At 38.1% G+C, this 23,734-nt stretch overlaps 1 protein-coding gene across 1 annotated transcript; it reads left to right on the top strand.

Moving 5' to 3' along the window:
• Positions 1 to 23,617, top strand: engl (endoglin, like). The gene is made up of 18 exons (XM_079880914.1): positions 1 to 366; positions 1,628 to 1,738; positions 3,605 to 3,765; positions 3,840 to 3,977; positions 5,365 to 5,539; positions 5,820 to 5,988; positions 8,409 to 8,553; positions 8,632 to 8,827; positions 10,047 to 10,168; positions 11,010 to 11,159; positions 11,621 to 11,710; positions 14,212 to 14,418; positions 16,857 to 17,396; positions 18,231 to 18,300; positions 18,412 to 18,453; positions 19,360 to 19,455; positions 19,547 to 19,927; positions 23,237 to 23,617. The coding sequence occupies exons 2-17, from the start codon at positions 1,678 to 1,680 to the stop codon at positions 19,624 to 19,626; spliced, it is 2,442 nt and encodes an 813-aa protein (XP_079737040.1). The 5' UTR covers positions 1 to 366; positions 1,628 to 1,677; the 3' UTR covers positions 19,627 to 19,927; positions 23,237 to 23,617.
• The last annotated feature ends 117 nt before the right edge of the window (positions 23,618 to 23,734 follow it).

Raw genomic sequence — 23,734 nt, 5'->3', positions numbered from 1 at the left:
TATAATTTGTGTAAAATCACGCCAAATTGAATCGTTCTGTGTCTTCATCTAACGTTACCTGTTCTTCGACGCTCGTATCTTCTTAAACTGTCACGACTCGCTCCCTCAGACAGTTGTTCAGCGCGCGGGAACTCTCTCTCTCTCTTCCTCGCGCCTCCCGCACGTCGGCCCCGCCCCCTCCGCTCTACACCAGCTGACCCGAACTTTTCTCACCCGATCAGAAGACACGGATCCACCTATACGAGCTCTTCTGCGGGGCTTGACGGTCCATTCAAGAGTCCGCAGTCCTGCCCTGTCCTGTCCTCTGCTGGGGGTCCCACGGGTGAGCGCCTCGGTGATGTCCTTCAAGTCCCGGACTTGCTGCAGGTGAGCTTTTGCACTTATTAGGCGTTTATTTAGTAGCCTAATGCATTTATTGGCGAAAATGTAGGCTAGGCTATAAAACTAGAAACATATATTTTATTGGACTGTCCTGGGTATAATACAGGTAGAATGCTCTTTTATGAAGTTATTTCACTTAAGGACTTATTTAGTAAGATTATGCCTGAAAGGGTTTTTTTTTATATTATTTTTTTATCATATGTAATTTAAATAAAATTGTGTAAAATGATTTGTTGTGTTTGTTTGCTTGGTTTTATTGTATTTATGTGATATTTGTATTTTTGTAATTTATTTTTTGCCATGGAAATAGCCTTAGATGCTGAGATGGCATTAAATAAAACAATCTTATCTTATCTATAGCCTATATGAAACTATGAATCAGAAATGTAAATGTATTTTGCTGATGAATATTCAGTTGTATTATTTATTTCTGTTGTGCTTAGAGTTGTTGTTTTTTAAACAAATTATTTATATATAAATTCATCATGTATTTTATCTTAAAGTTGTGTGTGTGTGTGTGTGTGTGTGTGTGTGTGTGTGTGTGTGTGTGTGTGTGTGTGTGTGTGTTGTGGTTTTTGCAGTTCTGTACGGGATACACCTGCATAACAGGTGGTGGGCACAGAATAGTGGGGCAATGTGTTACTTACTACACTGAAAAACACTATTACCTATTACCTTTACCTAAACGATTATTATGAGCCCAAACCTGCACGAGTTTCTCTCTTCTGCTGAACACAAAAGAAGATATTTTGAAAAATGCTGATAACCAAACGGTTTCTGGGAAAAATACCATGGAAGTCAATGCGGCCTATCAACTCTGGTTTCCAACCACTGATCTATATAGAATGACATAATGTCATTATATAGATCAGTGTTTCCAACATTCTTCAAAATATCTTTTGTGTTAAGCAGGAAAGAAGGAAGGAAGGAAACTCATACAAGTTTGGACCAAAATGAGGCTGAGGAAATGGTGACAGAATTTTTGGGTGAACTGTCCCTTTAAGTCATTAAAAATTGCAGGCTTTAGGCTAATAGTTTCTTGTGTCACTTAGTTTTGCTATACTGAAAACGCTTTAGGCTAATTTATGACTAATATGAGCCTATGATTAAAAAAAAGAGGAATTGAAGTCAAAATCTGAATATTGCGTTGTGGGCTTTAATAATTTTTTGCGTTTGCTTCTCTCTCTCTCTCTCTCTCTCTCTCTCTCTCTCTCTCTCCCTCTCTCTCTCTTCATTTATCTCTTAGTACCTTGATGTAAGACTCTTCTGTGTCTGAAGTCTGTGAAGTGCTGAAGGATGATGCCCTGGACGGTCTGTGCTCTACTCTGCCTCCTTCAGGCGGTGGTGGGAACTGCAGGTAAAACACACTTTAAAATGCCCTCTGGGTAACACAGAGAACAAGAGATTATAAAAATGAGATTATTTCTGCGATGCAGGTGAAAGAGAGAGCAGCCAGACACATTTCTCAAGGGTGCATGTGAAAGCTTGAGCAGACGTGTGGTGATTGTGTGTGTGTGTGTGTGTGTGTGAGAGTGAATGCATTAACAGTGTCCTGCGCTGTGTATGACGGGACTGTGAGTTTCATTTGCGTCTCTGAGTTGGACGTAAGCTGTTATGTTAAATAAGTGTGAGTGACTATTAGCACGTGTGTGTTTTGGAGTACAGTGGTGGTACCATGAATTATCGTATTAATAATTACGTATCATTGTACTCTAAGATAGTGTAAGAATACCATATTACCAATGATAGCAAATTCTCTTTTTCAGTGAAAGAAAATACAGCACCAGAAATGTTTTGTGTTTTTAATTAATTCAGGCTTGGTTTCACAAACTTATTAAACCAGGATTAGGCCTTCAAAATATTTAACCCTCATCCTTTCCTCGCACTTTGTTACACATCTTTCCCTCGCCGGTCAAAATGACCCGAAGCCCTAAAATTATACTTTTGTTTTTGTCCAGAAAGCTTATTTTATTTCATTTTGATAATGTTTTTTTTTTTTTTCTCTTTTTTAATGCAATTTTTATTTGTATTTATTTCGTTATTTTTTAAATTATTTACCTTTAAATTACTAGATTCGATCAATAAATAATAAATAAATAGTAATTTAAGCACATTCCTCACATTCTTTCAACTTAAATTTTAAATAACTCACAATTTCATGCATTACCCTCTTAATTCAGCTCAAAATATCTTACACTGGGTGTCTTTGCCGACCTCTTGTGGAAAAATAATAAAACATGATATGTGACCCTGGATCACACAACCAGTCATAAGTCGCACGGGTGTATTTGTGGCAATAGACAACAATACATTGTATGGATCAGAATTATCAATTTTTCTTTTATTCCGATAATCATTAGGATATTAAGTAAAGATCATGTTCAATGAAGATATTTTGTAAATTTCCGTACTACCGTAAATATATAAAACATTTATTTTGAGTGAATGCAGCACAATCTCGAACATAATTGGACAACTATAAAGGCGATTTTCTCAATATTTCGATTTTTTTGCACCCTCAGATTCCAGATTTTCAAATAGTTGTATCTCAGCCAAATATTGTCCTATCATTACAAACCATACATCAATGGAAAGCTTATTTATTCAGCTTTCATGTGATGTACAAATCTCAATTTAAAAAAATTGACCCATGTGACTGGTTTTGTGGTCCAGGTTAATCATGACATATCTCATGACTCTTGCCACTACATGGCCTTATAGCTCTATATGGAGCAAATGAGCTGTTCCTCTGGGTCCTAAAGTCCGTTAACTTCAGTATGCATTCAGATACACATGTAGACATTAGAAAATAATTTTTTTGCAAAGTTTTAGCATTTTTAGTTTGAGTTTTTCTATGTGTTTTGAAGCATTCCTCGCATTCCATTCATTCCTATGGGGGTCAAATTGACCCGCGAGCGAAGAATTTGTAACTTTTTAAAATTTCAACCACAAAATTCCGAACTTCGGATGAGACGTAAAACTGAGGTCCTGACTCTCTGTGGTCATTAAAAATCCCATGGCACTTCTCGTAAAGAGTAGGGGTGTAACCCCGGTGTCCTGGCCACATTCCACCTATTGGTATATGTAACTGTATCATATATCTCTTTTAATTCCTTGCTTTTATTTTGTGATTATTTCCATTCCTTTCTGTGTAAAGCACTTTGATTTGCCATAGTGTATGAAATTCGCTATATAAATAAACTTGCCTTGATCTGTGTGTCAGTGTCCAGCAGGGAGCTGCAGTGCTCCATGTGGCCTGTGGAGGCACTGCACCCCGTACAGGCTCAGCTGGAGCGCTTCGAGGCGGGAACGGGCTGTGCCGCCAGAGAGGGCGGAGCTAAAGAGACCCATGTGATTTCTGTAGGCAAAGCCTCCAATACGCAGGTACGAGACCTCTGTCTGTCCGCTCGTTGGTTCCGTCGATGTGCACACGTCCCGCTCAGGTGTCCTGTTCACAGGTGACGGTGGTGTTGAGACCTTTGACCCTCTCGCGGCCCGTCAACCGTCCGGTGATTCTGGTGCTGAGCTCCCAGCATGCCGTGCGCTGGGTGTTGGAGAACGAGGGACTCCCGCAGAACATCAACGTACTGGTGCAGGTGTGTGTGTGATTCACTCGATCACATAACTGTTTATTAGAGTTTTTTATTCATATTTATTGCTACTACAGTTTATTATTTATGCTATTTGTATTCATATTTTTTGTTGATTAAATATGTTTTAATTGGATGTAATTTTGTCAATTTGGCTTGCTCAGTTAATGCTTAAAAGACAAAGTTAATATTATCGATTTGACTGCTCTGACAGAATTGAAACTCAATAAGGACTCTATTGTCTTCTGTTGATCTGGTTTACAGCTGAATCAAATTTGTTGGGTAATTGATGCGCAACTTTGCGACATTGACTGTTTTTGAACTAAACTGAATCAATAGGCTATAGGAAACTGAGCTGAATGATGACACTATTGGAGTACGATTTGCAAGAAAATACTATTTAAGTCTTTCTACTTAAAACTTCACGTTTAATTTAATGTGTTTTTGCATTTCTTAGTAGTAGTTAATTGTCTCATTGACTGGCTATTTCTGAGTGCAGATTGTTTCTACAACAGATAGAGCTGCTTTATATCTGAAATCGAATTCATGATTGTACACTGTTATTGAGCTGAACTGAACAGCTGAAATTCAAGTCATTTCATAGTTGATGGATTTTGCAATTGATGGTATTTTCCTGTTTATTACTGTCAGGTCAAGTCACGTTGATTTCTACAGCGCTTTACACAATACAGATTGTTTCAAAGCAGCTTCACAGTAATAAACAGTAAAAATGATGCAAACTTCAAATAAAAAAAAGTGTAATTTTAAAGAGTCATTTCGCTTTTCAAGTGGACAGAAATGTAAGCCATTTGACGCTGGATTTCTGTTTCTGACTGTTTAGAAAACTTGATGGATTTATGAAAAAAATTACATTTAGGTGTCCATAGTGTTGGGAGTAACACATTAAACCAAACATTACTTTTAGTAGCGAATCAAGTAATGCATTAATCTTACATTTACAACAAAATATCTGAGTTTCTCAAATAAGTAATTTCGCAGTCTATTTCAGTTGCCTCTAAATATAGCAACACGCCAACAATGTGCCTGAACACACCTGGTTTTCAGACCAGCAGCCCATGGGTGCACAAATGGGCATTTGCTATTAAAACAATGGATGTGAAAATGTTAACTGCGTCAGGCTGAAACTAGCAAAAAACACTTGCGTCGAGCCTGCAGCTGCATTGCACCGGGTGTGTGATAGGGCCCTCAGTGTGAAAGGCCTTTACATTTGCCAAAAACTTTAGTTTTTTTCTGTTATTCACTAACAAACAAGCAAGCGCAGCCCAGGTGAGAAAAAGCAACGCAAAAGTAACTTCTCGCATTCCTTGCCATTTATTTAGGGAGTAACGTAATATTGAAATACATTATTTTAAAAGTAACTTTGCTGTCCCAGGTGTCTCTGAACTCCACGGTCGAGTCTTCGAGTCTGTCGATCCGCGTGGCTCAGGTTCGGTCTCTGCCACGGCGTCCTCGAGTCCTGCTGCGCTGGATCCTCCAGAGACACGCCACCCTCTCGTCGCTCACACACACTGTCCGCGCAAACCGCGTGTACCTTCATCTGGGAGAGGGTGAGAACAAACACAGACATGCAGGATGGTGTTTTATGATGGTTTTCACCCACCCACAGGAAAAAATACTATAGTATATTATAGTAAAATTAACATTTGGTCATTTTATTATGGTATTTTATTATGGTAAAAATTACCATATGGTCATTTTACTATAGTACAATTACCATAGTTTACCATATGGTTCAAAAACACTATAGTATAGAGTATTTTTACTATAATATACTACAGTGTTTTTTTAATGTGGGGCATCCTAATGCATTTCCCAATCCGCCTGCAGATCCCAGCATGCCGAGCGAGTGCCGCCTGCAGTCTCTGTTTCTGTCGCAGAACTATCTGTCCTCAGAGATTCAGGATCAGGAGGTTCACGGCTGCACGCCGACTGACGAGCCGGTGGAGACGGAGGTGCACATCATCCGGCTGTGGTCCCCGGGCTCCGGCCTGTGCGGGTCAGTTCAGCTCTCCAACCCCAAATTATATATATATTTAACACATTAACTTAACACATTTAGCATGAGGGTAATTCAAAGTACTTTACATAATAAATTGACAAAGTTATGTTATGTAATGAACACATAAAATACATAAAATATTTAATATAAAATTACAAATACTCATAAAAAGGTACATTAATAGAAATAAATAAATAACAATACAATGGAAGAAATAAAAATGGAAAAAATTGATACATGTATTAAATTAAATGAAAATAAATGGCATACATAAAAATGACAATAATAATAAAATAAATGTTTTAATAAAATTATATATATATATATATATATATATATATATATATATATATATATACAGTGCAATGCATAAGTGAATACACCCATGCTAAAGTTGACTAAAAAGAGGAATAAAAAATCATATTTTGGAAATTGAACGTAATGCCTTAATTAAAAAAATTAGGAAAAATCCAACCTTTAAGGACACCAATTTTCTTTGTGAATGAATAATGTATCGTAAATAAATAAATGTTCTTCCTTAAAATACATGGTGCATAAGTGAGTACACCCCTATGTTAAATTCCCATAGAGGCAGGCAGATTTTTATTTTTAAGTATTTTTAAAATGAACAAGAGGAGTAGCTGGCCGCACACTGATCAACTCAAGACTTGAAGTCTACAAAAGCATATTTTATTTTTCAAATTGCATTGTGCAAATAAAGTGCAAAGTGCATGTGGATTAAAAACAGACTAGACACCAGCAAACGTTTCAGCACATTGCTATCTTCAGTGCTCATTTAGCTAACAACATTCACCCTTTTAAAGCAAGTCAGCAATTAAGGATAAACAGCTGAATACAATCATCTCAATCTCAATTGTCTCAAGTAGAATTACAAACAGATATAAGTTTCAAATGAGCAGCTTCCAATGATAATACAACTAATAAAGTTTTTTGAACTTAAAACTTTATTTCCTGAAGGCATGAATGAAGAACTTGAATTTTCCTGTTTTTTGTAAAACACATTCTTTCTTTCTGTATGTCTACAATGCTGTATTATCATTGGAAGCTGCTCATTTGAAACTTATATCTGTTTGTAATTCTACTTGAGACAATTGAGATTGAGATGATTGTATTCAGCTGTTTATCCTTAATTGCTGACTTGCTTTAAAAGGGTGAATGTTGTTAGCTAAATGAGCACTGAAGATAGCAATGTGCTGAAACGTTTGCTGGTGTCTAGTCTGTTTTTAATCCACATGCACTTTGCACTTTATTTGCACAATGCAATTTGAAAAATAAAATATGCTTTTGTAGACTTCAAGTCTTGAGTTGATCAGTGTGCGGCCAGCTACTCCTCTTGTTCATTTTAAAAATACTTAAAAATAAAAATCTGCCTGCCTCTATGGGAATTTAACATAGGGGTGTACTCACTTATGCACCATGTATTTTAAGGAAGAACATTTATTTATTTACGATACATTATTCATTCACAAAGAAAATTGGTGTCCTTAAAGGTTGGATTTTTCCTAATTTTTTTAATTAAGGCATTACGTTCAATTTCCAAAATATGATTTTTATTCCTCTTTTTAGTCAACTTTAGCATGGGTGTCTAAACTTATGCATAGCACTGTATATACATATAACACATTTAACATGATGGTAAATTAAAGTATTTTAAATAATAAATTGACAAAATTATGTTATGTAATGATATAAATATTTAATGTAAAATTGCATAAACTTTAAAAAAAAAGTACATTAGCAGTAAATAACAATAAAAAGTAAGAAATATAAATTGAAGAAATGGATAAATGTATTGAAATGAAAGGGGAAATGAAAATAAAAGGCATACATAAAAATGACAACAATAATAAAATAAATGTTTTAATAAAATGATATTAAAACTGTAATGTCATTATGTAGTGTGTAGTGTAATATTAAAAATGTAATATAAATATATACTCAACACTCAACACATTCAACATGATGGTAATTCAAAGTATTTTACATAATAAATTGTCAAATTTATGTTATGTAATGATTTAAATATTTAATGTAAAATTACATCAACTTTTTTTTAAAGGTACATTAGAAATAAATAAATAACAATAAAAAGTAAAAGGGGAAATGAAAATAAAAGGCATACATAAAAATGACAATAGTAGTAAAATAAATGTTTTTAATGTAATAACCCAAATAATGCATTGCATTTCTATTCATTAGAATAAAAAGCAAGCTTAATTTTGCTACATTTAAACTGATTAATTCCCTATCAGTGCTCCATCATAGCAGCACTGCTGTTTTGCGTTATTATTTAACAAACTCGCAATGTCTCTCTGTCATAATTGACAACCCATCACAGATGCTGTGGAAAACAAAGTGATAAAAACATCATGAACGTGACGTCATCTCTGTCTCAGGTCTCTGCAGGTGGAGGTGTCGGTCTCTCTGCTGCCCCCTGTGGCTCGTTCAGGTTACCACAGGATTGTTCTGATCCTCAGCAGTGCAGTTTCAGTCAACTGGGCTCTGGTGGCTCCAGAGGTCAGAGGTCACGTCAGGGTCTATGTAAGGCAGAACTTCATCAATCTGTATTTCTAACCTGTGCGCTTGTCCAAACACTTGCTAAAGTTGTGTTTCTCTCAGTCATCCAACAGCGTTAGTCTACCGTACAGAACTCAAGCCCCGGACCTCAGCGTGACCAGCACCGTGACCTCTGACCTCCACAGCACCCCCGACCTTCTAGAATGGGCCTATCAGAACGGCTTTCCTAAAGTGACCTCATACACCGAGGCTGATCTGGCCAATCGCTTCATGATAAAGTTAAGAGAAGGTGGGAAAGGTGAGTGACATTTTTAATGTGCGCAGCATGTGTATACTCCTATTACTTATGAATGGGGGAAACTGCAACGCGCAATACACTTTTTTAACGCTATTTGAGCATAAGAAACTACCTTTATTGGACAGTTCATGTCAGATTTTATTGCTGATTTGAAATATGTTATTTAATTGTGAGTTCGGCAAGCAGTTTTTGAGAAGTCAGAATTCCCCCATTCAAATTGATAGGACTTGGTCCTAGATGCCCGAAATGCCCAAAATGCCCAAATATGGCCTTTGTATATCCTATATCCTATACTTTGGTATAGTTCACACTGCATGAGACTGTATCCCACAATGCAATGCATTAAGGCAAAACCATTGTTTTTTCGTGCACTGGTCAATTTTGAGATTTCGTGTTATTTGGCATTTCATAACGTGTTGTTTCAGACTAGAGCTCAGAAAACATCCAAAATACATTTAAGTGTTTATTTTAGTAGATTTTATCTATTGGTTGTGAGTTTTTCCCACCACTTCAGCAGCTCTTACACACACCAAACTTTACAGTTTTATTCCTGTCTGTATAAGGCTTTTACTGAGGGGTTTGTTCATATATCATTCACACTGATTTATTTTTTTCTGTCTGTTGATGGTATTTTCTGATTTATAGAGTAATAAAAAGAGATATTCAAAATCCCTTCTATAAAAATCTTTAATATGTCAACAAAATCAAACAAGAATTTTGATCCTGGCTTTGTCCAATGTTCAGAGTTATCTTCTGGAAATGTATGCAAATTAGTGCCTAGGTCATTAGAAAAAGGCTCATTTGCATATTTAAACATAATTTATCATGCAACTTTTTTTTTTTTTTTTTTGCAATTCTTAATATAATCAATCAACTGCGGATGTATAGTGATGCATATTAGCTAATTTTGTAACCATATTCACCTGAAATGTCTTTTATTTCCAGTGTGATGCATGAACCACAATGTTTCCTCTGACTCAGATTATTTGATCAGAGAAACAAAAAGTCATTTTCAAATGCAAAATAACTATTTCTGACATGATAACTGGACATCACTCGCAAAAAACATAATGAGCTCTTGTGAAATTATTGTGGCATACTACTGTTTTAAACATTTATCATCACATATTGGCAACACATTCACAGACTATATTGCTAAAAGTGTTCAGCTGCCTGTAGACAGCGAGGTTTGTGACTGAGGTTTCGTCGTGATGCTCAGGCTCTGAGACGAGGCCTTCAGACGAGGAACAGGTCATCGTGATGGACAGAAGCAGAGAGGCGTTCAGATGGCAGTGTGACGGTGGAGCTCTTTCTGTTACTGTGGATACACACATGCTGCAGGTGAACAACACACTCACCAACATTTTCTTCCTTTCTTTATGCTTATGAAGTGAAAACAGTACTAGTGTCACAAAACATATTTGAGGTCAGTAAGATTTTTTTTTTTTTTTTTTTTACTTTTATTCATCAAGGATGCATTAAATTGATCAAAAGTGACAGGAAACTATGGAAGCCTGTTTCCACCATAGAATAATAATAATAAAAATAATAATAAAATAAAATAAAAAATCTATTTTTATTTAAAAAAAAAACTATTATTATCGTGATGCTACTTCGTAATTTCGTAGTTTATATCTTGCAATTCTTAGTTTATATCTGCAAATTCTGGAAAAAGTCAATTATTTTAATATATTATATAAATTATATAATTTTTTTTATTATTCCATGGTGGAAACAAGCTTCCTTTAGAATGCTCTTTATAATTATTCTTCCTATAAAGACCTTTATAATGCCGCATAAATGCTTTTCTTTTGAACTCTCTATTCATCTAAATATTTATATATATATATCACTGTTTCCACTAAAATATGAAGTAGCACAACTGTTTTCAACACTGGTAATAATCATAAATGTTTCTTGATCATCAAATCATCATATTAGCATGATTTCTGAAGGATCATGTGACACTGAAGACTGGAGTAATGATTCAGCTTTGATCACAGGAATAAATTATATTTTAACATATATTCATATAGAAAACAGCTATTTTAACTTGTAATGCAATTTTACTGTTTTTACTGTATTTTTGATCAAATAAATGCTGAAGAGATTTCTTTCATGAATCTTTTATTGAGTATCATATCACCAAGTTTGACTAATTAAACTGTTTGAACACACACAGATGTCGCCAGTGACGACAGTGACCCTGCGGGATCGCGACTGCAAGGCCGAATTTAACGGAAGCCATTTCCTGTTGGTTTTCCCAGTCATTTCCTGCGGGACGGAGGGAGAAATGGATGGAGCGAATGGAAGAGTTCATTACACAAACACGGTGAGAGAGAGAGAGAGAAAGACATAAATAATACACATAATTATAACTAAATATGATGAAATTAATTTTAAAATTATTGTAATATTAATATAGCTGATGTAATTCTATAGTTTTCAGCACAAAATTCAGTTCATAGTGACTACTGATTTGTCAAGATCCATCAAATTATCATAAAATAGAATTTCGTATTGATTATTTCTGATTTAAAGAAATAGATGAATTAAATCTGACCCGGGTCACGTCGTCTCGCTGTCACTCGGTTTGTGTGGTTGTATACTGTATGAAAGCATAACCGTGTAAGCTGTAACCACACACCAAAAACAGATGACCCGGGTCACACTGCACCGAATCCAGAGCAAAGAGCAAAGCATTATCAGGTGTGGAGATGGGAACATCTTCAAAAGAAAATAGGGAAGAATGGTCCATTTCTTACCTGAATATACTTTAATTGTGTTTTGAAGGTGTTCCTGTGGAAACAAAAACCATCGGAGAGTTTGAACAATGAGACGGACTGGGAGGGTTCGGATGGGACGAGTCTGCTGGCCGTTCATGTGAGTGTTTCAAACCCTAGTGCACTAAATGGGGAGTATTCAAACGGTGATGGATTCTGGAACCTCATAATTCATTTTATGAGGACAGAATTATTTTTATCAAATGTTTTGGGTCACTTAGATGATTTGCTCAGTTTTGACTGTACAACTGCACATCAACCACTACAGTGGACACTAGTGCATCATCATATACACTGCCACCAAGTGGTAAGCCTTTGATTGTGGATTTTTTTTTTTTTTTGGCCGACCACCAGTCAGAAATGCCAAGTTACTCCGAAATATCCATCCATTCCTTCTATCCTAGGAGACTCTTGCAGGCTAAAAAAAAAGTTGCAATATCAAGTAACATGTAAGGAGTTATATCATTGATATATTTTCCAAGTATTGATTTTAGATTGGGAGGAAATTCTGATTAATTCTAATCATTCTAAATTGGACATCATGCGTCACTAGCTATATTTCAGCTTCATTTCATTCTACTACTGTGACTGTTGTTCTTGAAAATACTTCATATGCAGTATCTTTTTTGGATGTAAATAAATGTATTTGTGTTATTAGAATGTAATTTGCAGTTCAAAAAAGTAATCTGATTATGTAATGCATGTTACTTTTAATGCGTTGCTTTACTCGTAACATCAAAAAAATATCTGATTATGTTATGCACATTACTTGTAATGCGTTACTTGTAAAATCGAAAAAAACAATCTGATTATGTAATGCACATTACTTGTAATGCATTGCTTTACTCGTTACATCAAAAAAGTAATCTGATTACGTAATTTCTGTTATTTATAAAGCGTTACTTTAGTCGTTACATCAAAAATGCACATTACATGTAATGCGTTACTTTACTTGTTACATTGAAAATGTAATCTGATTACGTAATGCATGTTACTGGTTATGCATTATTGTTATATTGAAAAAGTAATCTGATTACATAATGCATGCACTGTAAAAATGAATACGCTATATCTAATGAATAAAATTGTGGCAACAGATTACAAGCAATATTATTAATTAAATTTAAGTCACCATTATTGTATCAGTGTTTGTTTTATTTGGCCTCTTGACCTTAAATCATTGACTTTAGATTTTGTTTGGCTGCTGTACCTGAGTTATAACAGCCAGATGAACAAAGAGAAAAGGTGATCTGGTGGTGTTGGTTGTGTTTTAACATAATCATTATTTCACAATCATTTAACCTGAATCACTGAACTCATATAGATCCCAATTTACTTGGGAACCTAATTTACCAATTTAGGTTTTTAATTATAGCATGTTACTTGTTGTAATGCATTACCCCCAACACTGCTCATTTCAGATAAAAATAAAAACTTTTTTTTTTTTTTTCACCATCTGAAACCATCAGTAGATCAATGCTGATTTCAGTTTGGGTGTACATCAACATACTCTGGTAGACTGGAGGGAACGTGAAGGTTTTCTACATAGTCTGAGTTGGGTTTCCTCAGAGATGTTCCTTCACCAGATCTTTGGTGGAATCACGTCCTCATGTTCTGATCTCAAAGACAGGCGAAGTTCAACTTGTGTGAAGTTCTTTTGTCTGCTGGTTGAACAGGATCAAACTCAGTTGCATTTGTAATAATTGAAGCTGTATTATATTTATATATATATATATATATATTTTATAGTTTTCACATTACTTTATATGATTTTCTTCATTGGTTTGATAAATACATACAGTATTATTGTGTTTTTACTGTATTATGTTTAATACAGTGTATCTTCAGTTAAAACCAAAAATGCATACTGTCCATCTGAAAATCTCTTTGAAAAAAAGTTGACCTTGTCTTTCATGCCCTAAGAAAAACACGTCCATCCAGGAAAATAATCCTGACTGAGGTTTTCATATGCATGAAAGGGTTAAATCTATTTATTAGAAATCTTTCGCTGCAAAAATGATTTTCTTTCTTAGTATGTTGGTCTTGTTTTCTACAGATATCTAAACATTATTGAGTCAAGATACTGTTGCTATGTGGTAACTTGATGAAGATGCAAAATGACTGTCTGTTTTTTTTCTGAAGCGAGTTTAAGCTTAAAACAAGAAAAAAATATCTGCCACTGGGGTCAGAAAAATAAACTTGTTTTCTCTTTAAATTAAGTTTATTTTTCCGACGCCACTAACAGATTTTTTTTTTTCAACTTAAACTGGTAACACTTTACAAAAAGGTTAATTAGTTCACATTAGTTATTGTATTAACTTACATGAACTAACAATGAGCAATACATTTGTTACAGTGTTTATTAATCTTTGTTAAAGTTAGTTAATAAAAATGCAGCTGTTCATTGTTTGTTCATGTTAGTTCACAGTGCATTAACTTATGTTATTTTGCTTTTTAAGTAAATGTATCTTGATTCAAGAATGTTTTGATATTTGTACTAAATAACACATTGTGATTCACTGTTTGCTCTCACTTTTGATCAGTTGAATGCTGCTGTAAATGTGTGTATGATGTGGTTTCCTCTGGTGTGTTTGTGCTCAGATCAGCTGTGATTCGTCTCTGTCGACTCTGGTGAGTCCATCAGACGTGACTCCGTCGGCCCGTCCCGAGGAAGCTCTGCGTCTCAGTCCGGCAGCGGCTCCTCCCTGGGTCCCACTGCTGTCCATGAAGCTGTTCGTGACCGAGGCCCTCGAGAGGAGACCCGTGGGACCCTGCGTGATCAGCGCGTACGACCGGCTCTACGTGCAGGTCAGTGCTGTCCAAGCGTGCGGCACAAGTGCTGAAAGTGACTCTCGATCGCCCCCCGGTGGCTGGTCCCAGTACAGCTCATAAACCCTGACTCTCGATCGCCCCCCGGTGGCTGGTCCCAGTACAGCTCATAAACCCTGACTCTCGATCGCCCCCCGGTGGCTGGTCCCAGTACAGCTCATAAACCCTGACTCTCGATCGCCCCCCGGTGGCTGATCCCAGTACAGCTCATAAACCCTGACTCTCGATCGCCCCCCGGTGGCTGGTCCCAGTACAGCTCATAAACCCTGACTCTCGATCGCCCCCCGGTGGCTGGTCCCAGTACAGCTCATAAACCCTGACTCTCGATCGCCCCCCGGTGGCTGGTCCCAGTACAGCTCATAAACCCTGACTCTCGATCGCCCCCCGGTGGCTGGTCCCAGTACAGCTCATAAACCCTGACTCTCGATCGCCCCCCGGTGGCTGGTCCCAGTACAGCTCATAAACCCTGACTCTCGATCGCCCCCCGGTGGCTGGTCCCAGTACAGCTCATAAACCCTGACTCTCGATCGCCCCCCGGTGGCTGGTCCCAGTACAGCTCATAAACCCAGAGTCTCGATCGCCCCCGGTGGCTGGTCCCAGTACAGATCATGAACCCTGAGTCTCGATTGCCCCCCGGTGGCTGGTCCCAGTACAGCTCATAAACCCTGACTCTCGATCGCCCCCTTGTGGCTGGTCCCAGTACAGCTCATAAACCCTGACTCTCGATCGCCCCCCGGTGGCTGGTCCCAGTACAGCTCATAAACCCTGACTCTCGATCGCCCCCCGGTGGCTGGTCCCAGTACAGCTCATAAACCCAGAGTCTCGATCGCCCCCCGGTGGCTGGTCCCAGTACAGATCATGAACCCTGAGTCTCGATCGCTCCCCGGTGGCTGGTCCCAGTACAGCTCATAAACCCTGACTCTCGATCGCCCCCCGGTGGCTGGTCCCAGTACAGCTCATAAACCCTGACTCTCGATCGCCCCCCGGTGGCTGGTCCCAGTACAGCTCATAAACCCTGACTCTCGATCGCCCCCCGGTGGCTGGTCCCAGTACAGCTCATAAACCCTGACTCTCGATCGCCCCCCGGTGGCTGGTCCCAGTACAGCTCATAAACCCTGAGTCTCGATCGCCCCCCGGTGGCTGATCCCAGTACAGCTCATAAACCCCGCCCTCCTCGTGAAGTCTAATGGATGCGAGGGAAACTAAACAATCAAATTACACTTCAAATACAGTTTTTTCAAAGATTGTTTCTGTCATTTTATGATTGACAGCTTCTCTAAACGAAGTGTCACTGAGACACCAACGGACTTTTTTGGGGGATTTTCGGGAGGAGATTGGAGCTTCAACTTTAATTTCTACATGTTAATTTCTACATTTGCACAAGATGTCAGTGCCATGTTAAGACTTTGGCGGCTTCACTTTTCAACAATGGAAGAGAGTGAAGGGGCGGCGTCCATCTTTTTTCCCAGTCTATAGTGCTGTTGGCTGGGCGCCTCCTGAAGGCCAGAGCTGCTGATAGATGGCGCTGGAGTCGATAACGGGATTAAACCCGCTCAAGGACCCCAGACTCCTGTCGCCATGTGGAGCTTACAGTCAAGGCCACTAATGGACACACTCCACTGACTGTGTGTGTGCAGCTGAGTTTATATGAGGAAACTCATGTGAAGTCAAATATACAAATGATGCCAACAAATCAAAAATTATCGTTCAACATCAGCTGAATTTGCAGACCACCGACACCTAGCAACAAGAATTCAACTGAAAATAACTAATTCAGTGACATACTATTATTAAATATGAGTAATTAAGAAAACTAAACCTAAACATATACAAATATTAGTGTTCAATTTTATAATATTAGTGATCTTCTGAAGAAAACATGAAAGGTGGGGTTTAGAGTGTTGCCATGGGGTTGCTAGGGTGTTGTGGAAGGTTGTTGGGCTGTTGCTATGTGGTTTTTTTGGGTGGTTACAATGCTGTATTATATAATTTCTCAAAAATAATTCTTAAGAAAAAGTGAATTTTAGCATCTATGTGGGTTTCTTGGGGGTTGCTAGGCTGTTGCTGTGTGGTTGCTAGGGTGGTTGCTAACCTGTTGCCAAATGGTTGCTGGGGTGGTCTGTGTGGTTGCTAAGCTGTTGCTATGTTGTTTCTGGGGTGTTACAGGTGTTTGCTAGGTTGTTGCTATGTGGTTGCTAACCTGTTGCCATATGGTTGCTGGGGGTGGTCTGTGTGGTTGCTAAGCTGTTGCTATGTGGTTTCTGGGGTGTTACAGGTGGTTGCTAGGCTGTTGCTATGTGGTTTCTGGGGTGTTCTGGGAGGTTACTAGGGTGTTGCTGTGTGGTTGCCGGGGTGTTCCGGATGGTTTATAGGGTGCAGTGTTTGATTAACATAAGTTCTCTGTGTGTGTCTGTCAGATCTCGGTGGCGTCTGGCGCTGCGGAGGCTGTGGAGCTCCAGTCGTGTCTGGTTTCTCCTCTCTCAGACCCACAGGCTCACAGCGGCTGGTCCATCATCAGAGACTCCTGCCCGTCAGACGCGTCCTTCACACTTCTCCACGGAGAAGCCCAGGAACCAACAGACAGCCCAGAGAGTGAGAGCAACGGAGATGAAGAGGACGAGGAGAAGACTAAGAGACGGCCGACCCCTCGCTGGAGACACACAGGGGCCCGCAGCGGAGACGAGAGGGCCAGACGGATTAAAGACAAGAGACCCGACAGAGTCAGGGCCAGGAAGCCTGAGGAGCGCAGGCGGAGGAGGAGGGATGATGGGCGCGAGGGCACACACACACTGCGCTTCAGCTTCATCCTGCGGCCGGTCTATAATAACTCCATTCAGTTCCTGCACTGCCGGCTGCGCCTGTGTGCGGCGGACGAGGGGCCCTCGGGGGCCGACGCTCGGGTCTGTGCTCAGGGGCCTCGGATTCCTGCTCTCACACACACTCCTGCTTCTCAACAGGTACTGTTGGTGTCATTACTCATAGAAAACTGTGATGGCTGCAAGCCATTTGTCATATTTTTGATAACTGTCAACCTCAACTATATTAAATATCATACTGTATAGATCATAATATAGTTCATATAATATGAATTACTAGATTAAACATTATTATCTGATATATTAAAACATAACATGTTAGTAATGAGTTCCAGAAACTTTAAATACCTTGAGTGTAAAGATGTAGGCTATCACATCAATATATATACAGTCAAACCAAAAATTATTCAGACACCAGATATAATTTTGTATATTTTTTTACTATCTGTAAAATTTATAAACATTTGGGACCAGAAATGATTCAGACACTTTGACCTGACCATGTTTTGTTTAAGTGTTTTTTCTTTAATTGCTAATGCAACCTTTTTACAGCACAGACTGAACACAATGAAGCATTGCTTGGTCATTGGTTGAGCTAAACTGGTATTATCTAATTGTGTAGTTAAATTTAACAGCTGACAGATATTCAACATGATTCATTTGTGAGACAGTCTAAGAGAAGGATGGACAAAACCTGTGAAATATCAACTGATTTAATAACTATATATATATATATATATATATATATATATATATATATATATATATATATATATACAGTATATATATATATATATATATATATATATATATATATACAGTATATATATATATATATATATATATATATATATATATATACTGTATATATACACTGTATCAAATATATGTAAAATTTACAAAAAGTATGGAATGACACTGGAACCAGAACTATTAAAATCTTTATGATTCTTATCTTTCGTCTTCCTCCTACAGTGTGAGGACAGAAATCTGTCTCGTCCCGTGTTGGTGACGTATCCTGTTGGGTTTCTGGCTCCCCCTGCTGGTCTGTACACATCAATGCAGCGTTGAACTTTCATTCACACAAACGTTTTGCATTACTCAGACTTGTGTTTGTTCTGTGTGTGTGTTTGTTCTGTGTGTATGTGTGTTTCAGGTAAACTCACTGAGATGTCGAGACAGACTCCCACACACAGCGGTGCGTTACACCTCCTTTATTCTGTTACTTGCACTCTTAAAAATAAAGCTCTGTATTGGCATCTCTCGTTCCATGAAGACCTTTTGACATCCATGGAGTCTTTTTTAAACGCACAAAAGGTTATTTATATTGGAAAAGGGTTCTTTAGATTTTTTTTTTTAAAAAGAAGGAAAAAAAAGGTTATTTTAAGAACTTTTTACTAATGCTTTTTGGGAACCAGAAATCCCAGACAGCAAGCAACCATCGAAAAACAATGTTAAATCAATATTATTGTGTCAATGTTAACTGCATTGAATCAACATCACTTCTGCCCCTGCAATTAATGTTGAAAATATGTTGAAATTTCAACAAAAAATCAATGGTAATGGTATTGAATCTATGTTACAATGTGATGTTGCTTCAACATCATGCTTGCACTCTCAGAAAATGAAACACAACTGCAAATAAAAGGCAATAAAACTCTCAAGATCTCAGCAAACTGCATTACCAGCTTCACGTATTACTTAACCAGACTGACTTTATTTCTGTAATTCATCTACAGAAGTTAGTGAAATCCAATAGTGATATGATCACCATTATGGTGATCAGTGTTTCATTTAGTTGGACAGTTTGACTCTTTGCTTTTTATGGGAGTTTATGGTCTTTGTAACAGTGTTTACCAAAATGCATAATTTGTTGCAAAGAAAGCCAGAAACAAAGATGATCAGTTGATATAGTTTTCATAATCATAATGTAGAATAATTCACTAATCTTAAACCTGACCAAAAATGCTATTAATGGATTATATTCACCAACAATACTTTCTTGCAACAGATCAGACTTTCTGAATTTTGATTTTTAAAATACATAGATGGAAAAAGTCTAGTTCAATTGTATTTTACACAGAATGTCTTGGCTTGTGTTCAGGTGCAGACGAGGGTCCTGTGCTGGCGGTCGTCTTCGCTGCGTTTGTGCTGGGTTTGTTCCTGATGGGGGCGCTGTGGTGCATCTACACTCAGACTGGTACTGATCTCCCTCAAACTAAATGATCATCTAACGCTTTGCTACATGACGGCTGGCCATTAAATACACGCTTGTTGGTTGTCACTGTCAGGGAGGCGTGAATTGACCCAGAGAGCCGGTTTTATAGAGACATCGGGACAGAACACGGCTTCAGAAACCCGCCGACACTGATGGAGCAAACCAGTTGCCACCAGGCCAACTAAAGATACGACACGACCGTCAATGTGAAATAAAGCGCTATCATGTGATTTCTGCTTTTGTTTACAGCTGAATTTGTGTATCACTGTTCTGAGGTGCTTGTAGCCTAACGATGGATCCTCGTTTCTGCCACGGAATAAAACAATAAAAAGGTAATTGTGACTTTTTATCTCACAGTTCTGTTGATAAATAAACTCGGAATTGTGCGGGAAAAGTCAGAATTGAGAGATATAAAATCACCTTTTTGTTTATTTTGTGGCGGAAACAGGGGCCTGTACCATGAAGGTAGTTGAACAAACTCGGGGTTACAGGATAAGTTTTGAGTTGACAAAACCAAACCGATGCAATCAGGCTTTATTGGTACCATGATGCAGCTCATCAACTTTCTCTGTCAACTCAGGCTTTGATCCTCAAGCTATGATTACTCCACGCGCGCGTGCACATAAAAGAGTGACGTCGACACTGAACAACCAATCGCGGGTCGCGATTTTTCCGCGGAGGAGTAAGAGATAATCATTCATAATTACGATGAATTTAAATATGTATTTCAAGCTCGAAACAATACGGTCTCTGCGGCCAAAGCAAGAGAAGACTGTTGGAGAAAGATTGCTTATTGTTAATGTGTAAGTTAAACAAACGTTCTATATTTATGTAAAATTATGTATGTATGTGTAGCCTATACGTGTAATATAGCCTATAGCCTATTTTTATAATATATAAAAATGTGCATGTACCGGTACTAAGAAAAATTAATATTCATTGATTTTTAGATGCAACCCCAACTCCAAATGTTCTTGGCAGCAGATAAAGACAAAATATAAAAATATAATTCAAAGTGGTGAGTATTTACCACAACCTTTTATTACTTTTGTGAACATTTTATCACAAACACTTGTTTGCAGAAAACAGAAATAAAGAATTAAATTCAGAAAACCAGAATACACTGGCGGAGGAGTTGGCTCTGAGTAGGCAATAAGGGACGGCCGATTATGGATGTGATTACAGGTGCTGTACAATCTGACTTTGGTGCTGGCTCCTCTAAGCAAGTAACACTGGGTACGTGTGCAATACATTACTACTTTTTTAAGTTGTAAATATGGCTGACTGTATGTTCTGCAGTAGAGGGAAATACAGTGTCCCTGTTGAAGCCAGCACACATACACACAGTCTCCCACACAGAGGTCAGTATGCAGCAGACAGAATTACCAAACATAACCTGCTTTTCAACAGTTATGCTTTACATTGGCCTATTTTTATTTATTAGGGTGGAGGAAATGAAGACACTGTGTCTGTGTGTTCTCAGACAGTTGCTGAGGTGAATGCACTGGGCTTTTTATTGTGGCAAACATTTGAATGTGTGGCATAAAAAAGGGACTGGCCCTTACACATCTCTTTTATTGTAGGATTTTTCACAACCTGCCCCAGAAACTGAGGCCTCTACCTCAATGGGCTTCAGAAGAAATGTGAACAAGGATTTAAAATCCTTGACATAAATTACAGTCAGTCCTGTGTTTGTAGGAAGTCAAGGAACTTTTTGTGATTTTGATGAGCCTCCAGAAAACTTGTAATGATCATGTTTGTGGTGGAATTATGTTTCAGGTGGAAACAGACTCAGTCAGGGCCCTGTACAAAAGGAGACTCGAACTAGACTGCACACTAAAGGAGTCTTGAACTAGACTGTCCACTAAAGGAGTCTCGAACTAGACTGCACACTAAAGGAGTCTCGAACTAGACTGCACACTAAAGGAGACTTGAACTAGACTGCACACTAAAGGAGCTGACTGTGAGCTGAGGAGGCTCCAAACAAAATCAAACAGCTAGATAAAACTGATCTCAGTATGTATATAGTTATATATATATATATATATATATATATATATATATATAGTATAACTTATTTAACCAAGTAACACTTTAGTATGAATATTTATTAATGCAACTTTCTCTTGCTCTCTTTCTCCCTCCCATCCCACAAAACCAATAAAACAGTTTGAGACCTGTCTGCAGTTTCAATGTGCTTTTATTAAGTGTAATATTGTATGGTGATTGCATCTACATCTGCACCAGCTGGGTGGTAAAGTGTGATCGGGTCAGTTTCATCGGGGAGAAGCTGGTTTTGTGGTGTTTCTCGCTCCTTTCTACTGGTGGCTATATTGTGCAGAATGGCACATGCAGCCACTATCTGTGATGCCCGCTCTGGTGACTCTTAAGGGCCGAACACCATTGAAACGTGCATTTAGGATGCCAAAGGTCATCTCTATCTTCACTCTGGTTTTACTGAGGGCCACATTGAAGCGGTGCTGTGGCCCTGTCTGAGGGTCATGATAGGGGGTTATTGTGTAGGTTTTTCTATCTCAGTTCAAATTAACAGTGTTTTTTACTGTACCAAATTTAACTTGCTTTCCTCAAAGTGCTGACACAACACAGACTAACGGAAAATTTGAGACAAGCACTGCATGGAGCCAGGCCATTTGGCATCCAAACTTGATCATATATGTTCATGACCACAAGTCGTCTGCAGATGAAATGTTTATTAAATCATTGTTATATTTGTTAATGTTACTATTAATTTAAAGATTCATCTCACAGAAAATAATCATCTCACATATTCACATCATCTCTACCTGAACATTATGGTTGTGATAGGACTTCCTATTAACATAATCTGCCTCATGTTCCCCTAGAGCAGTGGAGATTGGAGCAATAGACTGCATACATGTTGCAATGACTTGGGAATCCTATCATAAGATTAACAGAATAATAATAAAAAAAAAAGATTCAAAATAATTCTTAACATGTATTATATTGTATAGTACACTTGTGAAATTTGCTTAAAAAAAGTGTTCATGTGATGTCACCCTATCAATATATCTTACTGGCAATTTTATAAAAGCCCTCTTTTATGGACATGGTCGATAAATGTCCGGGGAACACTATTAATGAAACTTTTCACTCCTGCAGAGCGAGGACCACCTTACGAATGGTTTGACAAACCGTGTTTTCCCCTAGCTTCTGTGCGTCACCCACCGTGCAAGAATGTAGCACTACCACTTGCAAAAAAAAAAAAAAAAAAAAACCCGCAACGCAATACAATTTGCGGTACAGTAAGTGCATGAATTCGACGTGTTAAATTCTTTATGTGCGGCTCAAGAAGTTCGCAAAGATAAGAATTTCCTTCCGCGGAAAATCTGTATCTTCCATACAAGTAACTATCAGTTAAGGCAAGGGGATTTTGTCAGGCTATAAACTCTTTCTCTACGAAGTGCTCGTCAAACAATTTGCGCTGAAATGTCCACCGGATTTGGAAGAAAAGGTGAAGCCATTGCAACAGACACTTGGAATAAGTTACGTCACCTATATGTTTCTTTGCTCTCAGCTGATTGGTCGAACTTCAGTCTGAAATCTTGAATCCAGAACATAACCTGCCCCGGAGCAGGTTAGCCGTGCAGCGTAAGATACCATGGCAACGAACACCGATTAAAGCCGAGCTACTTTCATAGTACCTAAAACCCAGGGTTGGCGGAAACTAAGCTGAAACATAGCTGGCTAGCCACCTAATCCGGCTTCATGGTACAGGCCCCAGGTTTCATATGTAGGCGTAATGATTTTACTTGCTGCTTTTGTTTTGCTGCTAAAGTAACACATTATGTGAAACGATCTTAAATGTTCTTTATTTAATTTTCACTCCTTTAATTGTTTTTATTGTAGTATGTTGTAGTCCTAACATGTGTCTTTAAGTGTCACTATTAAAGAAATAAACTCAGACAGTAAGGGTTGGGAAGGATCTTAATAATCATTTGCACTTGGGCAGTTCTGTACATCACTTACAAAACTAAATATAAACTTCTGAGAGCATGAGAATACAGAAACACCTTGAGTACTGTCACACAGCTGAAATTTTACAGTTGATGTTCTTATAAGCCTAGTTGCATTACTGTATTTGTTATTAAAAGTCATATCATGGATATCGGGGTGATTCTTGATCATTTTGAAATCAGAGTTTTAGGTTCTTCGTGATTATGTCTCAACCATGAACACACCACATGACACATGAAGAGCCAATTATAACAGGCCTTAAAGC

This window comes from Squalius cephalus (genome assembly GCF_949319135.1).
Source record: "Squalius cephalus genome assembly, chromosome: 1".
In the NCBI taxonomy this organism is placed as follows: domain Eukaryota; kingdom Metazoa; phylum Chordata; class Actinopteri; order Cypriniformes; family Leuciscidae; genus Squalius; species Squalius cephalus.
The sequence above is the reverse complement of the archived record's forward strand: the minus strand, read 5'-3'. Positions and strand labels throughout refer to the sequence as shown.

What these genes read in the sequence shown, in the direction of transcription:
- engl (XM_079880914.1), top strand. Translation starts at nt 1,678, where the DNA reads ATGATGCCCTGGACGGTCTGTGCTCTACTCTGCCTCCTTCAGGCGGTG. An exon ending in GTTTCTGGCTCCCCCTGCTG is followed by an intron (nt 18,301 to 18,411) that starts GTCTGTACACAT and finishes TGTGTGTTTCAG; the next exon opens with GTAAACTCACTGAGATGTCG. An exon ending in GTGCATCTACACTCAGACTG is followed by an intron (nt 19,456 to 19,546) that starts GTACTGATCTCC and finishes TGTCACTGTCAG; the next exon opens with GGAGGCGTGAATTGACCCAG.